General features: G+C 48.1%; 1 protein-coding gene across 8 annotated transcripts in view; it reads left to right on the top strand.

The window, feature by feature from the left end:
* letm1 (leucine zipper-EF-hand containing transmembrane protein 1) overlaps nt 1-19,452 on the top strand; it is a 162,951-nt gene that overhangs the window by 18,525 nt on the left and 124,974 nt on the right. For all 8 annotated transcript variants that reach the window (XM_072497510.1, XM_072497502.1, XM_072497505.1 and 5 more), the window contains exons 4-5: nt 12,632-12,775; nt 14,689-14,826. In XM_072497510.1, the coding sequence (XP_072353611.1) occupies nt 12,632-12,775; nt 14,689-14,826 (282 nt within the window). The remainder of the gene's footprint in view (nt 1-12,631; nt 12,776-14,688; nt 14,827-19,452) is intronic.

A 19,452-nucleotide genomic window follows, 5' to 3' on the forward strand; every position in this document is an offset into this window, starting at 1 on the left:
GAAAACTCTCCTGTGCTACTGATACAGATATATCAAAGTATTAAAGTATTTATCCAAAAAAAACCTTAGTTTCAATACTCAACAGTTGCTATTTAAATGGTAGTCGATCATCCAGATCAATTTAAAAATGATAAATTTATAAAGCCAAAATCATAATGGTTTGTGTTTGATTGTTAAACAATTATGTGCCTAATGTAGCTCTAAAATAAATTGGAGGCATGAAAGTTACGTATAAAAATTCATTAATATACATTAGTATTTTGTTTTGTCTAAGCACATTTATAATACAACACACTTTCTAGCAGTTTAGTAATTATGTTAAGGTTTCTCTGTTCAGGTGAATGGGTAGAAAATAAAATTCTATACAACACCAGTATGTTCTGTGCCATGAGTTTCTGTGCATATCCAGTTGTTTTGCTTGTGGCCTGCTGGTGAGTGCAATGAAAGCTGCTGATGAGGAGGAGAACAGTAATGTGTTGCGTCATTGCTCACCAAATGCAGTGGTCAGAAAGTGACTGACATTCTAGTAAGAATGACCTTTGTTTTTATTATTTTATGCTCAGCATTTTAATTTGAAAGCATAATTACAAGCAGTCTAGAATGTCATGGGAAAGGTACCAGTGTACAGGGAAATGTGTTTTTAAAATGTTTTTGCCAAAAAGCAGGTCTTAGCTTTTGAATGAAACATTTTTTTTGTTTCAATGTATACAGTGTGCATAGGGAGCTCTATTTCTAATTCTCCGCAAAGAAGTCGATGAATGGTTGCCACCTCTGGCGGGCGAACCCTGACACTGACCCTCTCAAGGCGAACTTAATCTTTTCCAGGCCGAGAAAGCTCGCCATGTCGGTTAACCAGACCTCCGACTTCGGAGGCTCAGAGTCCCTGCAAGCTAGTAATATCCGTCGCCAGGCTACCAAGGAGGCAAAGGCCAGAACATCTGCCTCTTTCTCCTCCCTGGACTCCCGGATCTTCCAACACCCAAAAATCGCCACCCCCTGAACTCATTTCCACCCTTGTCGTCAATACTCTGGACATGACATCCGCAAACCCCTGCCAGTCTCCCCTAAGTTTTGGACATGCCCAGAATATGTGGACATGGTTCGCTGGTCCACCCGCACATTTTACACACGTCTTCCATCCCAAAGAATCTGCTCATCTGGGCCACTGTCATGGGCGCCCAGTGCACCACCTTAAATTGGATCAAGCTAAGCTTTGCGCATGTAGCAGTCGCATTGACCCTGCTCAACGCGTCCGCCCATAGGCCGTCCACCATCCTGCCCCCCAGTTCCTCCTCCCACTTAACGCTTCAGCTCTTCTATCTGTGTCTGCTCTGCCCCCATTAATTCTTTGTAGATGTCCGAGACACTCCCCTCCCCCACTCATCCCCTAGACACTACCCTATCCTGGATCCCTCTTTATGGCAGGAGTGGGAAGGACCTGCCTGCGCAGAAAGTCCCGCACCTGTAAATATCTGAAGTCGTTCCCTGCTGCCAACCCAAACTTCTCCTCCAGCGCCCTCAAGCGAGGGAAGCTCCCTTCCAGAAACCGGTCCCCCATTTTCTCAATTCCCACCCCGAAACCCCCCAGCTAAGCTCCCCGGAGTAAACCGGTGGGTGTCACATATTGGGGACCAAACCGATGCACCCAGTGCTCCAACGTACCTCCTCCACTGACCCCAGATCCTCCGGGCCGCCACCACCACGGGACTGGTGGAATATCTCGCTGGCAAGAACGGCAGAGGTGCCGTTATCAGTGCCCCCATGCTGGTGCCCCTACATGAAGCTGCCTCCATCCACTCCCAAGCCCGACCCGGTCTCCACCACCCACTTCCTTATCATCGTAATATTGGCCGCCCAGTAGTAATGACTAAAATTTGGCAGGGCAAGCCCCCCCTCCCCCTGATTCCTCTCGAGCATCACCTTCTTCACCTGTGGGGACTTGCCTGCCCAGACAAAGCCCAAAATAATTTTGTTGATCCTCTTAAAAAAGGACCGCGGGATGAAAATCGGGAGGCATTGGAACACAAATAAAAATCGCGGTAGGACCGCCATCTTAACCGTCTGCACCCTCTCAGCCAGTGACAGCGGTAGCGCATCCCATCTCCGAAACTCGCCCCTCATCTGTTCGACCAACGGGACAAGTTCAATTTGTGTAACCGGCCCCAGTTGCGCGCCACTTGTATCCCCAGATATCTAAAATTGTCCCTCACTAACCTGAACGGTAACTCCCCCAGCCGACCCTCCTGACCTCTTGCCTGGACTACAAACATCTCGCTCATTGTCATATTCAGTTTGTATCCCGAAAACCGGCCAAATTCCCCAGAATCGCCATGATCTCCCTCATCCCTGGATCTGCTACATATAGGAGTAGGTCAACCACGTAGAGCGATACCCTATGCTTTCTCTCTCCTCCCCCCCCCCCCCCCCCCCCCCCCCCCCAACCAGCCCTTTCCAACCCTTGAAGCTCTCGGAGCAATTGCCAGCGCCTCTCTGGCTAATGCAAACAGCAGTGGGGAGAGGGGTCATCCCTGTCTTGTCCTCCGGTGCAGCCTAAAATAGTCCGAGGTCGTCCTGTTTGTCCTTACACTGGCCTCCGGGGTCTGGTGCAACAACCTAACCCAGTCGATAAAGCTCCTACCCAAACCGTCCCAGCACCTCCCATAGATAGTCTCACTCCTCCCGGTCGTACGCCTTCTCCGCATCCAAGGCCATAACTACCTCAACTTCCCTTCTCTCCGGGGGCATCATAATCACGTTAAGCAGCCTTCTTATATTGGCCACCAATAAGCCTACCCTTGACAAATCCGGTTTGATCCTCCATAATCACCTCCGGCACACAATCTTCAATCCTGGAGGCCAACACTTTGGCCAGCAGCTTCGTGTCCACATTAAGCAATGAGATCGGCCTATAGCACCCACACAGCTCCGGGTTCTTGTCCCGCTTCAATATTAACAAAATGGTGCCTGTGACATCGTCGGGGGCAGCACCCCTCTATCCCTCGCCTCGTTAAAAACCTTGACCAGCAACGGCCGAAAATTTCCCCGACCCACTTCCCCGAAAATATCTTGTAAAATTCCACTGGGAACCTGTCCGGACCCAGGGCTTTACCCGACTACATTGCCTTCAAGCCCCCAGGTATTTCTTCGGCCCTAATCGGAGCCCCCAACCTATCCACCAGCTCCCTGCCCACCCTTGGGAAAGTCAGCCCATCCAAAAAGCGTCTCATCTCCTCGGGCCCAGTGGGGGGTTCCGAGCGATAGAGTCCGCTGTAAAAGTCCCTGAATGCCCTGTTTAACCCAGCCAAATCCCCTACCAGGTTCCCATCCCCATCAACCACCTTATCTATTCCCCTGGCCACCTCCGTCTTCCTAAACTGCTGTGCCAGCATTCTGCTGGCCTCCCCATATTCATAGAACGTCCCCCTCGCTTTTCTAAGCTGCTCCACTGCCTTACCTGTGGACAGCACCCCGAACTCGGGCTGCCGCCTCTGACGTTCCCTGAACAGTTCCACCCCCGGGGTCACCGCATACCTCCTATCTATCTGTAAAATCTCCTTGATCAGTCGGTCCGTCTCTGCCCTATCTGTCCAGTCCCTATGAGCTCGGATTGAGATCAGCTCCCCTCTCACCACTGGCTTCAGCGCCTCCCAGACCACCACTGCTGAGACTTCCCCCTTGTCGTTGACCTGCAGGTAGTCCTGCATGCACTTCCTTACTCTCTCGCACACCGCCTCGTCCGCCAGCAAGCCCACATCCAATCGCCACTAACCTGCAGTTCCGCCCAATGTGGAGCATGATCCGAAATAGTGATGGCCGAGTACCCAGTGTCCACCACCCCCGCCAACAGATCCCTACTCAAAATTAAAAAGTCAATCCGGGAGTATACTTTATGTACATGCGAGTAGAAAGAGAACTCACTCACCGTCGGCTGCCTAAACCTCCAAGGGTCTACCCCTCCCATCTGCTCCATGAATCCTATCAGCTACTTTGCCATTGCTGGCACCCTCCCCATTTTCGAACACAACCGGTCCAGGCCGGGGTCAATGACCGCTTATGCGAGTCCAAATCCGGTATCTTCTCCAGTACCCTCTTTATGAATTCAACATCGTCCCAGTTCGGCGCACACACGTTGACCAATACTCCCTTCCTCCCCTCCAGCTTACCGCTCACCATGACATAACGGCCCCCACCGTCCGAGGCTATACTACCCACCTGGAATTGCACCCGCTTATTAATTAAAATCGCCACCCTCTCGTCTTGGTGCCCAGCCCCGAATGGAAGACCTGACGGACCCAGCCCTTCCTCAGCCAAACTTGATCCGCTACTTTCAGGTGTGTCTCCTGCAACATCACTATGTCCGCCTTCAGAGCCCTCAGGTGCGCGAACACACTGGCTCTCTTGACCGGCCCATTCAACCTTCTAACATTCCAGGTGATCAGCCTGATTGGGGGGCCCGCCCCCAGCCCATGCGCCCGCGTCCAGGCAGCCCCCCACCCCTGACCGCCTCTCTGTCCCCGAAACTAGGTCCCTCCCTTGTCAGCAGAGTAACTTCCCCTTTTCTCCCCCCCCTTCTAGCAACACCACCCTGTAACCTAACCCCAGCCCTATATTGAACCTATACACCCCCCCCCCCCCGACTGTGCTTCCGTAGACTTCCCCCGCCCCCCAATCGAAACCACTTCCCTCATCAAACCAAGACCGAACAATCTCCTAATTACCATAGGAGACAACCCAAATCAGACAAAGACCCCCACAAAATACCCCCCCCCCAATATTGCAAATTAAAGTAATACAGAATAAAAAGCTCCCACCAACCACCCCCATCAAAACACCGAAACCCCCTCCAAAAAAACAAATAACTTTTACTCCCCCATCTTCGCCCAAACTTAAAAAGCAGAAGAAAGATAACAATCAAACCATATATACATCGCTCAAGGAAAAAGAAAGATACTGCCACTTAAGTCCGAAAAGTTCTCAGTTCTGCGCCAGACCCTTCTTCTTGGCAAAGTCCATCGCATCTTCAGGCGACTCAAAATAATGGTGTTGGTCCTCATGTGTGACCCAAAGACGCGCCGGGTAGAAGAGCCCGAATTTCACCTCCTTCTTAAACAGGATCTCCTTCACTTGCCTGAAGCCTGCCCTCCTTCTGGCCACCTCCACACCCAGGTCCTGATATACACGCAATATGCTATTGTCCCACTTGCAGCTCCTGGTACGCTTGGCCCACTGGAGAACACACTCCTTATCCAAAAATCTGTGGAACCGAATCACCATCGCCCTTGGGGGGGTCCCCCTGACCGTGGCTTCCTCGCCATCACCCTGTATGCCCTGTCCACCTCCCAACGGTCGGGGAATAGTCCCCACCCCCAGAAGCTTCTGGAACATACTCGCCACAATAGTGCCAGCATCAGCCCCTTCAGGGAGACCGACAGTTCTTAAGTTCTGCTGGCGCGCTCTGTTCTCCAGATCTTCCACCTTTTCTAGCAGCCTCTTTTGCTGATCCTTCAGCATCCCCACCTCCAGCTCGACCACCGTTGGTGCTTCTCCTGGTCCGCCAGCGCTTTCTCCAACTTCTGAATCGTCCGATCCTGGGCATCCAGCCTGCATTCCAGCCGATCGATCGACTCCTTTTTCGGGTTGAGACAGTCTAGTTTCTGTCTTGCAAAGCCCTCCTGCATCAGCTCCTCCATCGATGGCTGGTCTGTCGCAGCAGGGGTCCGAACATCGGCCATGTTGTCTTCAGCGGCCACTTCTACCCAGCCCTTGCTTATCTTGCTAATTCTTCCTTTACGGTCCCTCTCCTGTTCATGCACCACTGTGGATCCAGTGCCTAAATGTCCGCACCTTCAAAGCCAAAACTCAAATCCACGAAAAAGTGGGGAGGAAAAGGTCCAAAAGCCCGGCCAGAGCGGGAGCCACCAAGTGTGCGACTTACTCATTGCCGCCACCGGAAGTCCATAGGGAGCTCTATTAACTGCTTTGTAAACTCCTTTTATTGTTCATATCCTTTTATAGTTCATTGTCCTTTTATAAAAGAGAATACACATTTGCTATTAAAGTAGTTTAGTCCTGTTATTTCCAAATTTTATCTAAAATAAAATCTGTTGGGAGCTGCCAGATGGAAATTTGCAATTTCTGAATTGAATATTAAGCAAATTACCAAATGTCTCTGAAATTCATAATTTGCATATATAATAAAGTATGTGGTTTGAATTAATGTATCAATAAACATTTTTTAAAAAATCTAACTCCGAATTTTTACGTTATGTTGGCCGGGAACCCCGCCCCTTGCCAGCAGCGTGAAGTTGATGCTTGCATCAGCGCCTCAGACAGGGAACCCCATGTCACCGAGCCCTCGAACATCCACGCTAATAATGTCACCAGCTGCCCCGCAAGCTTCTTGTAGAATTCCACCGGGAACCACTCCGGCCCCGGGGCTTTACCCGACTGCATCCGTCCTGTTGCTGTCAAGACCTCCTCTGTGCCCAGCAGCTCCTCCAACCCTTCTCGTTCTTCCTCCTCCACCTTTGGAAAGTCTAAACCCTCCAGGAGCTCCTACATACCTGACCTCTCCCCCGGCGGCTCCAGCCTATAACGTTCCTTATAGAATTCTTGAAACACCCCATTAACTTTGTCCAATGGGGCACACGGTGGCGCAGTGTGGTTAGCATTGGTGCCTCTTGGCGCTGAGGTTTGCTCCGGGTCACTGCTTGTGTGGAGTTTGCACATTCCCCTCGTGTCTGCATGGGTTTCACCCTCACAACGCAAAGATGTGCAGGGTAGGTGAATTCCTCACAACGCAAAGATGTGCAGGGTAGGTGAATTGGCCACGCTAAATTGCTCCTTAATTGGGAAAAAAACAATTGGGTACTCTTAGGTTTTTTAAAAGCTTTGTCCGTTGCGGACACCAGCCTGTCACCCGAATCTCTAACCTGGATAATCTCCCTGGAGGCTGCCTGCTGCCAATACTGGCAAGCCAAAAGATGTTTCGAGTCCGATGACTCTTTGCACAAAGTTGTCATTAGGAGTTGGAGAATCTGCAGAGTAATATTGACAGGTTAAGTGAGTGGGGGAAAACAATGGCAGATGGATTATTGCGTGAGTAAATGTGCTCGAAAAATAAAAAAACAGTATACTATTTAAACAGAAAGATTACAGAGCTTGTTGGTACACAAATCACGATGTTGGTGTGCCGATAGAGCAAGTAATTAAGAAGGCAATGGAATGTTGCCCTTTATTGCAAAAGGTATGGAATATAAAAATAGGGACGTTTTACTGCAGCTGTACAAGGCCTTGGTAAGACCACTTACCATAAGCCATAGGAGTAAAATTTGGCCATTCGGCCCATTGAGTCTGCTCCGCTGTTCAATTATGGCTGATATGTTTCTCATCCCCATTGTACTGCCTTCTCCCATAACCCATGATCCCCTTTTTAATCAAGAGCCTTTCTTCCATAACCCAGGATCCCCTTATTAATCAAGAGCCTATCTATCTTTTCTTAAAGATACTCAGTGACTTGGACTCCACAGCCTTTTGCGGCAATAAATTCCACAGATTCGCCACCCTTTGGCTAAAGAAATTCATAGAATCCCTACAGTGCAGAAGGAAGCCATTCGGCCCATTGAGTCTGCATCAACCCTACGAAAGACCACCCTACCACTGTAGCACAGTGGTTAGCACAGTTGCTTCACAGCGCCAGGAGCCTGGGTTCAATTCCTGGCTTGGGTTACTGTGCGGAGTCTGCACGTTCTCCCCGTGTCTCTGTGTGTGTTGCCTCCTGGTGCTCCGGTTTCCTCCCACAGTCCGAAGAGGTGCAGGTTTGGTGGATTAGCCATTCTAAATTGCCCGTAATGTCCAAAAAGGTCCAGTGGGATTACTGGGTTACAGCGATAGGGTGGGGGTGTGGGCTTAAGTCGGGTGCTCTTTCCAAGGGCCGGTGCAGACCCAAAGGGCTAAATGGCCTCCTTCTGCACTGTAAATTGTATGATTCTATGATACTTAGGCCCAATCCCCCACCGTATTCCTACAATTTAACACTGAGGGGCAATTTAGCATGGCCAATCCACCTAACCTGCACATCTTTGGACTGTGCCCTCAGGTTCTAGTTTCTCCAACTACATCCTGTCCACGTTCACGCTATCTATGCATCTCTGTATTCTGTTAGTTTCAAAACTCCTATCAAGTACACAAGTACAGACCCAGAGTCCTCAACTGCTCTTCATATGCCAAGTTCTTCATTCCCAGGATCATTCTTGTGAACCTCCTCTGGACCCTAACATTGTATTTGCCTTCCTAACTCCAACTGAACCTGCATGTTAACATTCATAGAATCCTGAACCAGGACTCCTGAGTCCCTTTGTGCTTCTGATTTCCGAAGCCTTTTCCCATTTAGTTTAAAAAAATTAAAAAAGTTGGAATACCCAATTATTTTTTTCCAATTTAGCGTGGCCAATCCACCTAACCTGCACATCTTTGGGTTGTGTGGGTGAAACCCACGCAGACATGAGAATATGCAAACTTCACATGGTAGTGACCCAGGGCTGGGATCGAACCCGGGTCCTCGGTGCCATAGACTGTCGTGCTAACCACAGCGCCACTGTGCTGCCCACCTTTTCCCATTTAGAAAATAGACTATGCCTCTATTCTTCCTACCAAAGTGCATTACCCCACACTTTTCTGGAGTATTGTGTGTAGCTTTGGTCACCTTGTTTAAAAAATATATATAATTGCTTTGGGGAGGGGAACCGACAGAAAGTGGAGCTGCGATCACAACCAGATAAGCCTTTATCTTATTGAATGGTGCAGTCGCTTTAAGGGCCAAATGGCCTGCTCTGATAGAATCATAGAATTTACGGTGCAGAAGGAGGCCATTCAGCCCATCGAGTCTGCACCGACCCTTGGAAAGAGCACCCCACTTAAGCCCATACTTCCAATCTGTCTCCGTTACCGAGTAACCCCACCTAACCTTTTTGGACACTAAAGGCAATTTAGCATGGCAATCCACCTAACCTGCACATCTTTGGACTATGGGAGGAAACCGGAGCACCCAGAGGAAACCCACGCAGACACTGGGAGAGCATGCAGACTGCGCATAGACAGTGACCCAAGTTTGGAATTGAACCTGGGACCCTGGAGCTGTGAAGTAACTGTGCTAACCACTGTGCTAACGTGCTGCCCGTTGTTCCTACATTTTAGTACGTAGCCATGATGTGGAGATGCCGGCGTTGGATTGGGGTGAGCACAGTAAGAAATCTTACAACACCAGGTTAAAGTCCAACAGGTTTGTTTCGAATCACTAGCTTTCGGAGTACAGCTCCTTCCTTGGGTGAATTCAAACAACCGAGCGGGCTGGCACATACAAAACATTAAAAAATATATATATATCATCTCCTCCTACCCCTGCCATATTTCCTAATTACCTGTACACAAAGTTCCCTGTCCTTGTCTTACACTACCATGCCTCCTATTCCCCCCTCCCCTTGCTGCTGACATTCAATTTTCCTTGAAGAAGTCGATGAACGGCTGCCACCTCCGGACGAACCCCTGAATTGAACCACAAGGCGAACTTAATCTTTTCCAGCCTGAGCAACCCTGCCATGTCGCTGACTCACACTCCTGACTTTGGAGGCTCCGAGTCCCTTCATCCCAGCAAAATCTGTCTCCAGGCCACCAGGGAGGAGAAGGCCAGAACATCGGCCCCCGGATCTTCCGATACCCCAAATATTGCCAATTCTGGACTCTTGAGTCACCCTCCCTTCCAGGACATCTGACATGACGTCTGCAAATCCCTGCCAGAATCCCCTCCACTTCGGACACGCCCAAAACATATGTACATGATTCTCTGGGCTTCCCCCACGGCGTCCGCACCTCTCCTACACTTCCTCAAAAAACCGACTCATCCGGGCCACAGTCATATGAGCCCTCTGGACCACCTTGAACTGGATCAGACTGAGCCTGCCACACACCGAGGATGAATTGACTCTCCTCAAGGTCTTTTCCCATAGTCCGTCTTCCAACTCTTCCTCCCACTTCTCCTTCACCTCCCCGGGTCTGTAATATAAAAAAGTAAATCGTCCGAGTAGAACAAGACCCTATGTTCCACCCCCCCTCTCCCTCCCATCTCACTATCCCCCGCCAGACATTCGATGCCCTAAGGGCCATTGCCAAGGGCTCGATGGCCAGGCAAACAGTAGTGGGGAGAGCGGGCATCCCTGTCTTGTTCCCCTACAAAGACTAAAATATTCTGACCGGACTCGGTTGGCTCTTGCATTCGCCACCGGAACATGATATAGCAAATGGACTTTCTCTGTTTACTGGCTTTGACAAAGAGTCATCGGACTCACTGCCACCTCTCTTCCAGGAATGACTACCCTGAAGAAGTACTGCTCTTCTCCCCGACAGGATTGCAACAATATAAATATTTCCCACTTTCTCTGTCTCTTAGCTTTGACAAAGAGTCATCGGACTCAAAATGTTAGCTCTTTTCTCTCACTACAGATGCTGCCAGACCTGCTGAGATTTTCCAGCATTTTCTCTTTTGTTGTAGAATATCCCATAGGTACTTCCACTCCACCCAGTCAAAGGCCTTTTATGTATCTATAGCTACTACCACCTCAACCTCGCGCCCCTCCGCTGGCATTATAACATTTAAGAGAGTTTAATGTTGGACGCCAGGTGTCTGCCCTTCACAAATCCAGTCTGGTCCTCCCCGATTACCTCCGGGAAACAGTCCTTTATACATGTGGCCAAGATCTTTGCCATTAATTTAGCGTCTATGTTCAAAAGGGAGATCGGCCTGTATGATCCACAGCTCTCTGGGTCCTTATCCCATTTCCAGAGAGAGATTGATGCTTGTGTTAGCATTGGGTGGGCTCCCAGTTCCTTAGACTCATTAAAGGCCTTAGCCAGGAGCAGCCCCAGTAACCCAGAAAACTTTTTATACAACTCCACTGGGTATCCATCAGGTCCCGGGGCCTTACCTGATTGCATCACCCCCAATCTGTCTATCACCTCCTCGAGCGCAATTGGGCCCCTGGCCTTCCACCAGTTCCTCACCTACCTTTGGGAACTCTAGGGCCCCCCCCCCCCCCCCCGCAAAAAAAAAAAAAGATTGCTTCATACCCTCCTCCCCAGCTGGGGGTTCCAATTTATAAAGTCGACTATAGAATTCGCGAAACACATCATTTACCACCCCTGGGTCCACCACCACCTTCCCCCTCATATCCTTTACTTTCCCAATTTCTCTTGCCACCTCCTGCTTCTTCAGCTGATGAGCTAACATCCTACTAGCTTTCTCCCCATACTCGTATATTGCTCCTTTTACCCTCCTCAGCTGCCCCTCTCTCTGCCTTACCTGTGGACAGGAGCCAAAGTCGTCTTTTTTCTCTTTAGCAACTCTTTTGGTCACCCTTTCCTCGTTTCTAATCCCCAGGAATGCTTCAGAAAATTATAAGCATTCTTTTAATCCAACATAATCCCTAACTTTGTAAACCATGAATGGATTCCTTGAATTGAAATTTTGTTTTTACTTTTTGATTGTGGCAGTAGTTAAGGGAATGACTTTCAAAAGAGAATTGGATAATTCACAGGACATGGGCTAGGCCAACATTTTTATTACCCTCCTTGAGATTATGGTGGTGAACCACTTTCTTGAACTATTGCAATCCATTTTCAGCCTCCAGTGAAAGGGCAAGGGAATAGGAGTAATTTAAATAATTGTGCCAAAGAGCTGTCTCATGCCTAATGGGCTGTCTCACTCTGCCCAATGATCAATTCATGTTTTATTCGTGGAGATCTCTGAATTGCGAGTCTAGTAACATAACGGCAAGGTGGCACAGTAGTTAGCACTGCTGCCTCACAGTGCCAGGGACCCGGATTCAAATCCAGCTTTGGGTGACTGTGTGGAGTTAGCACTTCCCTGTGTCTGCCTGGGTTTCCTGCAGGTGCTCTGGTTTCCTTCCACAGTCCAAAAATGTGCAGGTTAGGTGGATTGGCCATGCTAAATTGTCCCTTAGTGTCCAGGGATGTGTAGGTTAGGTTAAAGGGTTAGGAATAGGGCGGGGAAGTGGCCTTGGGTGGAGTACTCTTTCAGAGGGATAGTGCAGACTTAATGGGCTGAATGGCCTCCTTCTGCACTGTAGGGATTCTGTGATTCTATGATAACCAATACACGGTCATGTCCTATTCCTTACTGATACAGTGAGTTGACTAGGTAAGCATGGCGGCACAGTGGTTAGCACTGCTGCCTCACAGTGCCAGGGACCCGAGTTTGATTCTGTTCATGTCTAGGTGAGTTTCCTCCGGGCTCTATGGTTTCTTTCCACAATACAAAAATGTGCAGATTAGATGGATTGGCCATGATCAATGCTTGGTGTTACGGGGATAGGGCTGGGGAGTGGGCCTAGATAGGGTGTTCTTTCAGAGGGTTGGTGCAGACTCGATGGCCCAAATGGTCCCCTTCTTGCACTGTATGGATACTATGGATTCAATTTTTAATCAGCCAAAATACCATTTAATATGCTTATCACTTTCAGAGGTTTGTTTACCTATAATAGTTGAAACTTTTGTTTTATAAATAAGTGAAATTAAAGGAAATGCTTTTGAATTAAAATTTTTTTTTCCCTCTTAACAGTTTCTGAGGACATGTGCTGACCTCTTTCGCCTGGTGCCCTTCCTGGTTTTCATAATAGTTCCATTCATGGAGTTTCTTCTTCCTGTTGTTCTTAAACTTTTCCCTAATATGCTTCCTTCAACTTTTGAGACAAAGTCAAAGAAGGTGAGTACGTGCAGATATTCTGTTTCAACATGTACTGTAACCTCTCCAGTGGTTGTGACCAAGTAATATCTGTATTTCAGAAATTATTTGTTTATTGACTAAAGTTAGAATATCCAAACATAATTGTGAAGCGGAAGACATCATAGATATAAAACTTTACCTGAAGCAGAAAATATAGATTTTTTTTTTCTAAAAGTAAATAAGCATATCCAGTTATTTTTTTCCAATTAAGGGACAATTTAGCGTGGCCAATCCACCTAGCCTGCACATCCTTTTGGGTTGTGAGGGTGAGACCCACACAGACACAGGAAAAATGTGCAAATTCCACATGGACAGTGACATGGGGCCGGGATCGAACCTGGATCCTTGGCACCGTGAGGCAGCAGTGCTAACCACTGCGCCAGTGTGTTGCCCCGAGCATAAAACATTGATAAAACAATGTTTTATTATCCAAATACTTTATCTTTAATGGTTCCGCTCTCAAAGTACTGTAGTAAAATTATGCTGCGAGTAGCTTGGGTCTGCTCAAAAGGTTTCTGGACAACTGGTGTTTCCGAACTATCGATTTCCTCATTGGAGAAATTATTGTGATTTGTTCTTTTTCTATCATTTAGACAATTTGCAATTCATAAAAGTTAATATATACAGAGAAGGTGATGGCCGGACATACTTTCACCCTATTTTTTTTTTTTACAAATATTTTATTGATGTTCTTCAAATAGATGAATAGGAACCACATGGAACACATTTGTAAACCTAAATTTCTATGGCCAGCCAAATTAATCGTGTTTTTCTCACTAATAATCAACTTGATGTTACTTATTTTTTTCTAGATACGGGTGTAATAGTTTTTAGTCCATGGCATGGTAGCGCAGTGGTTGGCACTGCTGCCTTGCAGCTCCAGGGACTCGGGTTCAATTCCGGCCTCAGGTGATTGTCTGAGCGGAATTTGCACTTGCTCCCCGTGTTTGTGTGTATTTCCTCCGGGTGCTCCGGTTTTCTCCCGCAGATGTGCAGGTTAGGTAGATTGGCCATGCTAAATCGCCCCTTCGTGTCCAAAAGATTAGGTGGGGTTACTGGGTTACCAGGATAGGGTGGAAGCATGGGCTTAAGTGGGGTACTCTTTCCAGGGCAGACCTGATGGGCCGAATGGCCTCTTTCTGCGCTGTAAGTTCCATGATTCTCTTTTCCCCTGAATGTAATGACTCCTTACTTTTAATACAGTTCCACACAAACCAGTTTTGCAAAATATTGCTCAATTGTCTGATCCTTGCGTGTGAGCCTTGGCTGACTAATTTGAGCAATGGGACATTATATCCAATTCTACCTAGGTCACTTCAGAGTGATCAAGAGCAGCAAGTCTGACCAACCTTTTCTCCTTTCTCCGATTTCCCCCACTCACCACCAAGCTTCAGCAATGTAGCATGTTAAGATAAGTTAGTTTAGTACAAACCAGGAATTTAATGTGCAATCCTTTCTGCCTGTAAAACTGAGATAGTCACACAACAGGGTCACTGAGCTGTCATGGAGTTGGTTTTGTCGAATACATTGGACTTAAAATATTCACTATTGTTTTTTGCTGCCATCTCTAGCAAACATTTCATCTGCTATGCATGCTAGGAGTTGTCGTGATATTTGAAGCTGCAATTTATAATGCAGCTGTAACACCCTATGAAACCCTGGGTAAAAGAGGCATCTCTTTCTCCTCGATAGAATAATACAATTTCTATAATTGCTTCCATTAGAGAGAACTGTCAGCAGGGTCATTTGAACTTCAGAATAGAAACATTTCAATTAATTGTTGAAACCTGACAAATAACCTGTAAATTTGTATTGAAAATAATTAAATGCAATGAAAATTTCTTTGTTGAAACATCTGGCTGTGTTTAAAACCTAAAAGATTTTCTTTGTAGGAAGAACGGTTGAAAAAGGAGTTGAGAGTGAAGCTTGAAATGGCAAAATTTCTTCAAGATACAATTGAAGAGATTGCGCTGAGAAACAAAGCAGCTAAGGGAGACGTCACAAAGGACTTTTCTACTTTTTTTCAGAAGGTAACATTTAAGCTTCCACTGCATGCCAGGATAATTGCACTGTTGAGTGCAGAAATGAAAAAGATAGTTACCTAATATTTTCCTTTTTTTTAATTGGCTATTGGTGTCTCTCTTGCCTCTCTTAAAAGCACATATTTTTGAATGGTTCTGATGACAGAACTGCAACTGATCTAACTGATCGCAGTTTCCCTGAATCAATGTTACTCTTTCTGATTTATTATCCACTAATTGTTGTTGGGAAGTACAAGTATTTATTTGCATCCAAGCACAAAATCAGATATAATTGTGATGCTTTTCCTCCCAATGCATGCTTTCTGGAGAATGGCACATTATTGATGTCCATGGAGTTATATCCCTGCATTAATCATTGCCTTTGGAAGTGGGACAGTTGGGAGAAGCACAGTGCCTGCAACATTTTCTGCTTTGGTGGATTTTTGTTTCATCGTTTTAGTTAGCCTTGGCCTTTGATCCAATTTAACTGCTGAACTTGCACCTAGAAATTAATGCTTTGAAAGTGGACATCTAGCAACCCTCTAGCACCTCACCCAACTGGCTTTTCTTCATGCATGAGCAGCAGAATTGTGTTACAGAATCACAGAATTGTTACATTGCAAAAGGAGGCCATTCAACCCATAGTCTGCACTGGCTCGCTGAAAGAACACTGTACCTAATCCCACTCCCTTGCCTTGTCCCTTATGGCCAAGTATATACAGGGCCTTGGTGAAGCCACACCTGGAATATTGTGTGCAGTTTTGGTTTCTTTATCTGAGGAAGTATGTTCTTGCTCTCGAGGGAGTGCAGAGAAGGCTTACCAGGCTGATTCCTTGGATGGCAGGACTGATGTGTGAGGAGACATTGTCGGTTAGGATTGTATTCGCTGGAGTTCAGAAGAGTGAGGAGAAATCTCATAACCTATAAATTTCTAACAGGACTAAACTGGATATTTGCAAGAAGGATGTTCCTGATGATGGGGGTGTCCAGAACCATTCTGAGGATATTGGGTAGACTGTTTAAGACAGATGAGGAGAAAGTTTTTCATGAGAGTGGTCAAACTGGGGAATTCACTACCACAGAAAGTAGTTGAGGACAAAACATTTTATGTTTTCAAGCAGCAGTTAGACATCGCACTTGCAGTAGGGCTCAGGGAGTGTGATTGGTGGGCAAGAGGGAGGTTTCAGATGGATAAGGTGGTGGCTGATGAGGGGGGAAGTTATGTGATAGTAATGGGTGCGTTGCAGGAGTGGTTGGTGGCGCTGGCAAGCATATATGGCCCCAATTAGAACGATGCGGAGTTCGTGAAGAAAGCGTTGGATGCTATCTTGGATCTAGGTACCGATGAGCTGATAGTGGGGGGGGAATTGGAACTTGGTGCTGGAACCGAAGGTGGACAGATCCCAGGCGCGCTTGCTGACCCAGAGGGGGGAGGCATTGGCTGGGTTCGTGATGGGAGTTGGGGGAGTGAACCTGTGGAGGTTTTTACACCCGAGGGATCGGGAGTATTCGTTTTTCTCCCTGGTGCACAAGGTGCTTTCAAGGTTTGACTTTTGTGGTGGGAAAAGCGCTGTTGGCTGGAGTTAAGAGTTCGGAGTACTCGGCAATTGTGATCTCGGATCACGCTCCACATTGGATCGATGTGGTTGTGGGGAAAGGGGCAGCCCAGAGGCCAGGGTCGAGAATGGGTGTGGGGTTACTGGGGGACTGCCGCTTCTGTTACATAACCGGGAAGGTGATTGAGGAGTATGTGGGGTTTAATTGCACGGGGGAGATCTCACGGTCGGTAGTCTGGGAGGCTCTGAAGGTGGTGGTGAGGGGATGGTGATCTCGTTTGATGCTAAGGTGGAGAGGGAGGAACATCAACCCCCCCCCCCCCCCAGAATCCCCCCCATCCACCTCCTCTTAAAAACAACCCTCCCAGTATCGATCCCACCCCGCCCACCTCCCAGGCCCATCGAAACCTGTTCGACCAGGTTCCAATGACCATGGCCCCTCACACTCTCATTTCCTAGCCAACCTGTGCTTGCTAGTGTGGAGGCCCCTGCCCAGGCCCTGAAAACAAAGTCAAACAACAAATCCTGTGCAAAAACCCCGCCCCAGAAAACCGCCATCACCCTAAAGTTCACTAACCTCCAACCTGTTGTGCCCCATACCACAGGGTACACTACCCTTCCCTGTCGACCAACCCAAAAACCCAACTTCCAACCATTCCCATCCCTCATACAAAACAAATTAACATACTTAAACAGCAGACAAGAAATGAAACTATACAGCATTTCACTCTCCTTCTTTCAGTCCAAATTCAAACTCCACTCCCATTTCTCATTTTAACCCCAGTCCTTCAGACTTCACGAACGCCTCCACCGTCTCAAAGTAGAAATCCTTTGAGTTGGAGGTCACTGAGCAGAACACGCTGAACCTTGCACCATTGCTGTAGAGTGCTGCCTTCACCCGACCAAAGGCCGCCTGCCTTCTCGCCAGCTCCACGGTTAATCATAGAATTTACAGTGCAGAAGGAGGCCATTCGGCCCATCGAGTCTGCACCGGCTCTTGGAAAGAGCACCCTACCCAAGGTCAACACCTCCACTCTATCCCCATAACCCAGTAACCCCACCCAACACTAAGGGCAATTTTGGACACTAAGGGCAATTTATCATGGCCAATCCACCTAACCTGCACATCTTTGGACTGTGGGAGGAAACCGGAGAACCCGGAGGAAACCCACGCACACACTGGGAGGATATGCAGACTCCGCACAGACAGTGACCCAAGCCGGAATCGAACCTGGGACCCTGGAGCTGTGAAACAATTGTGCGATCCACAATGCTACCGTGCTGCCCCTGGTATATGCCCCTGGTAAGTCCTGGTATATGCGAATGCCAACCCCTTCCCACTGCACCTCGCGTCTCTGTTTCGCACAACTCAGGACCTTCTCCTTAACATGGTACTTATGAAAACAAATTATCACAGCCCTTGGAGGATCATTTGTCTTCTGCTTGGACCTGAGTGACCGCTGAACCCTATCTCCCCCCCCCCCCCCCCCACAGCAGCTCCACCAACATCTTCTGAAATACTCAGTCAGCCTCGGGCCCTCCATCCCCTCAGGCAAGCCCACAATTCTTCAGTTCTGCCATCTCGACCTGTTCTCCAACTCAGCTCTCAATCCTTTCTTGGCCTCCATCACCCTCAGCAGCTCCTCCCTCATCGAGGTGAACTGGTCACTACGTTGTGACCGCGCTTCCTCCACCCCCTTCACCTACTCTCCTTGCTCCTGTACCTGTTGGTGTCTTCAACACCGCCGCCTTCACTGGGGCTATTGCTCCTCCTTCCAGCTCAGCTCCTTCATCACTGTCATCATCCCTTTCCGCATCACCTCCATTTGCTTGGCAAACTGCTTTTCAAACTCTCCAGCCATCACCTCAATCATCTTGTCTACTGTGAAGGGCATGACCCAGCCTCCGCCATCTTTCCTGCAGCCGGGCTGACCCGCTTGCTCGACGGCGAACCTTCGCTTACCTCTCCTTCTTCCCGACAGCTTTTTTCTGGTTCTTCGACATTCCCCTCCTTATGTTTTACTGCACTAGCTCATCCAAAAACTGCCCCCAGGACCAGGCATTAGGTTTCCCCAAAAAACGCACATTCTCCCCATGTCTGTGTGGATTTCACCCCACAACTCAAAAGATGTGCAGGTTAGGTGGATTGGCCACACTAAATTGTCCCTTAATTGGAAAAACTCAAATCAATGGGTACTCTAAATTTAATTTAAAAACCGAGCCCCGAACAGGAACCACCCAACGTGTGACTTCCACCTACATGCCGCCACCGGATGTCCCTGTTCGAGGAATTCTATAGGGACTCGTACAACCGTAGCCATTGGAGGAGGAGTGGGAGATGAGGGAGTTTCTGGGTGGACTAGAGTGTCTGAGATTGGGGTAGGCGGAGAGGGCAGAGTTGGAGGAGCTGGTGGGGGAGGTGAAGGTGGTGATTGGGAGGATGCAGGGAGGGAAGGCGGCGGGGCTAGATGGATTTCCAGTCGGATTTTTTGCAAGATTTAAGGATAGGCTGGCATCGTTGATGGTGGGAATGTTTGAGAACGCAATGGCTCGGGGTGTCTTGCTGCAAACAATGGAGCTAGCCTCCAACTCGCTGTTGCTAAAGAAGGACAAGGGTCCAGTGAGCGTGGGCCGTATCGGCCCATATCTCTGCTGAATGTAGATGCCAAGATACTGGCAAAGATGTTGATGTTTAAGGTTGGAAGGGTGCCTCCCAGAGTGAATTGGGGAGCCATCATTTGCATGTCTGACAAAGCTGAAATGTTTGCAGCCTTCCTCATCCTCAATCAGGAGAGGTAAGTGGATGAGCCATCCGTACCTCCTCCTGAAATGCCCACCATCACAAAAGTCAATCTTCAGCAGCTGGATTTGTTCTATGTAATGTCAAGAACATGGATACAACAAAGGCTCATTAGCTCTGACAATATCCTGGTTATAGTACTGAAGACTGTGTTCCAGAACTAGCCCTGCCACTTGCAAGCTACAACATTGACGTTTACCTCACAATGTGGAAAATTGCACAGATGTTACACAAAGTAGTACAAATTCATTCTGAGCAAATCTCGTCTCATCAGCCTAC

The sequence above is a fragment of the Scyliorhinus torazame genome, chromosome 3 (genome assembly GCF_047496885.1).
Source record: "Scyliorhinus torazame isolate Kashiwa2021f chromosome 3, sScyTor2.1, whole genome shotgun sequence".
In the NCBI taxonomy this organism is placed as follows: domain Eukaryota; kingdom Metazoa; phylum Chordata; class Chondrichthyes; order Carcharhiniformes; family Scyliorhinidae; genus Scyliorhinus; species Scyliorhinus torazame.